The 6,940-nt window shown below is 43.9% G+C and overlaps 1 protein-coding gene across 1 annotated transcript; it reads right to left on the minus strand.

Moving 5' to 3' along the window:
• Positions 1-229: 229 nt before the first annotated feature.
• Positions 230-3,187, minus strand: AMER3 (APC membrane recruitment protein 3). The gene has a single exon (XM_072617023.1). The coding sequence runs from the start codon at positions 3,170-3,172 to the stop codon at positions 230-232; it is 2,943 nt and encodes a 980-aa protein (XP_072473124.1). The 5' UTR covers positions 3,173-3,187.
• Positions 3,188-6,940: the final 3,753 nt, after the last annotated feature.

The raw sequence follows: 6,940 nt of genomic DNA on the forward strand, positions 1-6,940 counted from the left end.
TTGTAAAATGTCTTCACATGACAAAGTACATCCAATCTTACTTTTCAAAGTTCCTAGCAAACTCCCCAAATGTTGCTCTCATCCCAAGGCAGTGACTGGAACAGTCATATCTTCCACCTAGCCCTGCCTTCAAAGACAAGGGACAATAGTAACCATTAGTTCTTTTATTATTTTTAGGTTGCTTGCTTAACTTGCTACCAAAACTCACCTCCTTTCACTAGAGAGGTTCTTATAGGTTGGTCTCAGCCACAGTCGGTCTTGTAGCCATCGCCTCAGCATGACAGGGCAGGGCCCCCACACAGGTGGGAAGGTTATGATGACATTCCGGGGGGATCCCAGAGGTAGGACCAGGTATCTTTATGTCTGAACATGGGCACACGCTTTGTAGGGAGCTGCTACCTGCACAAGAGGCCTGAGGAAAGGCTTCTGGCCTCCCTGAGCCACTGGAGGCAAAGAGAGGTATGAATTTTGGTTGGTCCTCCTGTGTAGCCACAGAGGGGTCTCCAGGGTCGAGCTGGAGGTGAAGGTCCTGGATGTAGGAAAGGGTTTGACCATTCAGCTGAGCATATTCAAATTTGATCTTATTTGATGAGACTTGGCTCATTTGATTTAAGAAATTTGCCTGGCTTTTCTGATTATTCCAGGGACTTAGTCCCTGGTTTGGGCTCATGGGTATTTCTTGAAGCTTCCCAGTTGGAGAGAGAAAGGGATATCCAGAGCTGGCAGGGTTACAACTGCATTCATTTTGTAGCAAGACACAGTGGCTCCCTACTTTCTGTCTCTTACACAGAGCACTGCCCTCTTCCTTCCTGAGGTACCACTCAGCGAGGGGTTTGTTTTCATAGCTTATCTTCAGGGATGCCACCTGTGTTATGCAGCTTTCCAGGACTGGCATTATGTCAGGTTCACCCCTCTTAAGGCCAGGGTTGGTCTGACTTCGGAAGCATCTTAGGCTCAAGGGTGGACTTGGCTTTTCATGCGCACTGGGACAGGAAGATGGACTTGGGGCTTTGTGTTCATCCAAGGCATCTGCTAGAGTGACTTCTCCTGCCTCTATTGGCCGAGAGGAAGCCTCTGGTGAAGACTGACCTTTTCCTTTCTCTGTGGATACCTGTGAGGGGTGATGGAGAAGCTCTTTCAATGGATCTCCAGAGGCTGGAGGAGCCTCACCTAGAGTCCTACCCTCATTGGAACCCAGATCCTTCTCAGGCAAGTATATCTGCCATCCACCTGCTGTGGGGTGAGGCATGGTAGCCATCCAGGACCTGCCCACATCTGAGGCACATCTATACCCCTCATCTGGAATCACAAGACAGTGATCTTCCCTTTGAGGGATTTCTGTATGTTTTTCTACTGTCCCATGGTTAAAATGTCTCCTGTTGGTCACTTGTTCTGGGCAAGACAGTGGTTCTGGGTTGTCAGTTTCCTTCCCAATTGAGCCGTCATTCCTGGATCCCTTAGTAATCATTGCTCCTCCTGCTTCTTGGCCTAATGGGAGACCCAAACAGGCAGGAGGGTCCCCATTTTCCTTTATTGGTGATGGCAGGGTCTGGGCCTGATCTGAGGGGGAAACAAGCTCTGGGTTCCTGCGGAGCCAGTTAATGATGCCCATGGTGAGGGAGAGCTCTGTGTCACACAGCTTCAAAAGGCATTCCTTCCCTTTCCAAGTGCTGTGAAGGAAGCTCTGGCTGATGATGTCCAGGGCTGGCTGAGGAGCCAGGTTCTCCTCAGCCCCTACATGGAAACTGTAAATGGACAGGGGAATTTCGACTGCCTGCTCAGAAAGGCTCTCCGACACACACAGGTCATCATCCAGGATGGGGCTGATCTTGGTCTCACTGGGGTCATAGAAGAGCTCATAAAGGGCATCACCACTATAGCTATCCCGAGGGAACCTGCCACTGGGTGCCCCTGGACTTTGGGCCTCCTTTCCATCATCCTCTAAGCCTGGAGAAAAAGAATCATAATAGCCTTCATCACTGGTGGAGGTGGATTCCTGATGCTCACTCTTTGGAGTTCCAGTATCTATGGAGCTATCTTTGGAGCTGTCAGGGTCACCACCAGGAGACAGTGGAAGATCAGCCAGCATAGCTGGCTCATATTTGGGCCTTCCAGGGTCACTACCCTTGGAACCCTCTAGCTTGCTATCAAACAATGCACTTTGGTGTCGCCTCACTGACCAGTTGATGTTGTCCCAGAACTTGGCAAAGTCAGTAGCCTCATTCTGAGCTGGTGAGGCCAGCTGTTCTACCCCACCCTGAAAAGAACCCATGGCAGATGTGTTTTCTCTGGCTCTTGGCCTCCGGTTCAAAATCTCCTGGCTGCCCTCCAGCTCCAATGAGGCTGACACCTCATCAGCAAAGATCTCCCCACAGCCAGTAAGAGAATCAAAGCTCTTAAGAGAAGCCACATCTTCACATAAGGCCCCACAGTAATCATAGGAAGAATCTGACTGTACCTCACTGTCAGACAAGTCCTGAGCCAAACTATCAGAAGCCAATGTCTCCCCAGGTTTGAAGAAGGTTTTGCCTAGCCTTCCAGACATTTCCCCCTCACCTCCTGGAGATGGCAGGTTTTTGCCTTTCCCCATCAGCATAGCCAGACTCTCTGACTTGTTCTTCTTAATGTGGAATATATCCCGGAAACCTTTCTTGGATCTTTTCAGAGAAATCCTCTTCCTGGGGATGCTCTTGGCCACAGCTGGCACAAAGGGCATTTGGGGCACAAAGTGACGGTAATCAATCATTTGCTGACCACTGCAACTGGATGGGCTAGGGGTACCTGCTGGTGCTCTCCTACCATGGGCTTCTGGGTGACTTCCCAGACCAGAAAAGCTAATACTATTAACCAGCCTTCCTACAGGCTTGTCTGCTCCCATCACACAGTCATGTGTCTTACTCTTCCGCACCAGTTTGTAGGAAGACCCACAAGAAGCCCTGAGGTCCTCATCAGGTATCAAACGGGTCACCTTGTTGGAGAACCTATAGTGTTTGTGGGAAGCCAATCCTGCTTTCTGACTCTCCTCTTCCAAAGGCCTTCCATCGGTTCCTGCTATCCTTGGCCTGAATGCCCCAGCTTCCTTACTCCGGAAGGCAGCCTCTGACACTAGTGGTTTCTCATTAGAAATCTGTAAACTGGATTTGATGAAGGTCTTTCCCCTTCTGAGCTCCATGCTTCCTCTTTATAATTGCTTCTGTGGAAAGAAATTATAAGAGAGTAAGATGAGTGTGATTTGTTTTAAAACAAAACGTCACAGTCACAAACTTATAGAATCTCAGAGCTGGAAGGGACCTTGAAGATCACCTAAGTCGAAACCCTTAATATTACAGCTGAGGAAACAGTGTGGCTTCAAAGGGCAAAGCACATAACCAATGCATGAAGTAGAAAATAAAAAGAACTCTCAATAAAGTTAGAGATTAGAGAACTCTTAAAGGTAAAGTGACTTACCTAAGCTTGCTAAGGACATATAGAGGTATGATAAAAAAAAAAAAAAAGGTCCTTTTTATTTATGTCATTTCAACCTTGCCACACTGAATTTCAGGCCACAAAAACAAATTCTGCAGACTCATCCATTATCCCAATTTGCAAAAGGCTGGGGCTCCCTGTGATATCCCCACCATGTAACCACAGAAGGGAGAGTTTCCTAATGTTCTCTGGGTGTACTTGGGCAACATTTACCATTAGAAAGTGGAACAAAAGGCACCTGGAGAAAAGGCAGGATATATATAGGCTTTCCTTCCTTATTAGATGTTGAGATTTTCTTTAGATGTACACTGTAGTATTTAGTGAGGGGGAAATCCCTCAAGATGTCCCATTTTCCAAATAATCAATCTATGCATTCAACAACCAATATATTCTAGTCACAAGTGCCAGCTGTGTGCCCAGTATTGGGCAAAGCTGTGCTATGGGAAATACAAGAGAAGGATAAGACACAGTCCTTGCTCCTTTCTCAGCTGTAAATGATTACAGAATATGAATAGAGAAGTTCTCCAGGTATATAAAAATGCTCCAAATCAGTAATAATTAAAGTAATTCAGAGGCTCCATCTGATCAGACTGGCAAAGTTGACAAAGAAGGAAAATGACTACTCTTGTAGCATTTATGAGAGAACAAGCACATTGAAGGATGTTGATGGAATTGTGGACTGATTCAGTCATTCTAGAAAAAACAATTAGGAATTATGCCCCAAAAGTTGTTAAACTGTGTATACTATTTGACACAGCAACACTACTATTAGAACTATACCTGCAACTAACTGTACAAAAATATTTATAGCAGTCCTTCTTGTGATGGCAAAGTACTAAAAATCAAATGGGTACCTAACAACTGAGGAATCGCTGGACAGATTTTGGTATATGAAAATAATTCTATACTGCTATAAAAATCATGAAAGGAGTGGTTTTGGAGAGGCCTGAAAAGACTTTTATGAACTTATTATGTAATAACAATATTGTAAGGATAAACACCTGTAAAAAGACTTAAGAACTCTAGTCAGTGCAATAACTAACCACATTTCTAGAGGAGGTTCATGATGAAGTATGATACCCACTTCCTGACAAATTATGGACTCAAGATACATGTTAAAAGATATATTTTTTGATGTGGCCAATGTGAGAATTTGTTTTGCTTGACTATACATATCTATTATGACAGTCCTGTTTTGTTTTGTTTTCATTTTTTCCAGTGCAGGAAGAAGAGGAAGGGAGAGAAACCATATTTTTTCTTATTGAAAAAACTAGTTTTTTTAAATGGATGCTTTGGAAACAACTTGACAACAAACTATGAATGATAAGTGGTATAGAACAGGCAGTAAGTGCTATTGAAGGTCAAAGAATGGGTAAGTTAGAGGCAGTTAGAGTCTGGTCTTACTGTTGTTGTTGTTCTCAAAGAGGACCAAGAGCTGGGTCTTTAAGGATGAATAGAATTTGAATAGTCTGAAAGAATGAGAAGACCCCACTGACAGGCAGAGAGTACAAATAAAGGTTTAGCAGTGGTAATAACCACTGGCAGGTGCCAAGAACAATGAATTGTTAGTGGACAACATCAACATACCTAATTACCTGAAAGAATTGCTTTCTCTGCAGAATTGATTTCTATTAAGGACAAGTCAGATATGGTTTCCTGCCTCTTAGATCTCAGTGAAAGTTGGGAAAGGATCCAGCAAAGGACCTGCTTCTTAGACTGGGAATCATCAGGTGCATTATCATTAGAGAGAGAGTTGGCCTTAAGATTTAGATAAATAAAGCTAGACTGATTGTATGATCCTCTGCCAGAACCAGCCATGGTTATAAGTAGGATGTTGTCTATGTAGTATCGAAAGAACCACAAACATTCTCCTGGCCCAAAATAACTTCCCCACCAGCCTGAAGTTGATACCTGAAATCCCACCATTAAAGAGCCTTTCCTTGGGTTTGGCAGTGATGTAGGTCTAAACATAAATACCCCCCAGGGTGTGGTGACTGTGAACTTTTTGTTAGTCATTAATACCTCAGTAGAAGTTAATTTATCCAATGCTTTCTAGCAGAAAAGACAACCTCTTAGCATTTACTAGTTGTATGACCATGGACTAATATGAGTTTTAGCTACATTAAGAAGGCCATAGTCAACGTGAACTGGAGGAAGTTGCTCCACTATATTCTACTTGGGGTGTATGGGGTGTTGAGGGAAGACTAGCACTTCTAGTGTGAGAGCTTACCAACCCTTTGCAGGACTGCTTACCCACCTTTGATACCCAGCTGGTCACCCAACTCTCACCTGTGGCTCCAAGAACTACAAGATGCACAGTGGCCACACCCTGGTGAAACCATGTTGGCAGACAGGCTAAACCAGATTAAGGGTAATTGACAGGCCTTAAACCCTTCTGTGAGTTAGGAAGATGCCTACCCTAAACATGTGAGGACATCCCCACAGGTGATGCATGAGAACAATTTATTCCAACAGCCATGAAGACAGCCAAAGCAGATGCTATAGAGTGCTTGGAGCCTGGTCAGACATCAAAGACACCAAGGCCATTCACTCTCCCAGGCCAACACCAGTCATCCTAATTTTTGTCTTGCCACTGAACTTCCATAACTGGAAGAGAGAGTGAGACTAACAACTTTGTGCAAGTCTGCCTCACTTAAATTTACACACAAGTAAAGGCATCACCCCATGAGGTCACTGGGCCCCTTCAAAAGCTAAGGGCAAACAACAACAATGTGGCAAACTTCCATCAGAGTACTGCATTTAGTTCAGTTCAGCATCACAGTTTAAGAAGGACATCGATAAGCTGAAAAATATTGATAACAGGCAACCAGGATCATGAAAGGCCTTGAGTTCATTTATATGAGATTATGTTGAAGAAACTGGGCATATTTAGTTAGGAGAATACTCATGGGGGAATATGACAGCTATCTTCAAGTGGTAAAGGGGCTGTCCTACAGAGGGGAGAATAGATTTGTTTTGTTTTGTCCATGAAGAAAAAATCAGGAGTGATGAGTAGAAAGCACAAAAAGGTAGATTTAGTCTTGATGTCAGGAAAAACAACAATTAGAGGTGTCCAAAAGTAGAGTTGGACGCCTGGAAAGATAATAGGTTCCCCTTCCTCTGAGGTCTTCAGCCATAAGCTGGATAATCACTTGTGAGGTGTGTTAGAGTGCAGATTCATTCCATGTATGGGTTGGACTATATAGTGTCTAAGGTACCTTCTAATTCTCAAATTTGGCAATTTTTGTCTATGAAATGTGTCCCCAAATCCCTCAGGGTCTTGCTAAATGATTAGTGTGCCAATCTCTGATAAATGAACATATGACAAAATGCTGGTAGTTTTTTGTTTGTTTGTTTGTTTGATAATATTTTATTCTCCCTCCAATTACATATTAAGACAATTTTTAACTTTTATTTAAAGTTTTGAGTTCCAAATTCTATTCCTCCCTTCCTCCCCTCCCCCATCCCTGAGACA

The sequence above is a fragment of the Notamacropus eugenii genome, chromosome 5 (genome assembly GCF_028372415.1).
Source record: "Notamacropus eugenii isolate mMacEug1 chromosome 5, mMacEug1.pri_v2, whole genome shotgun sequence".
NCBI lineage: Eukaryota > Metazoa > Chordata > Mammalia > Diprotodontia > Macropodidae > Notamacropus > Notamacropus eugenii.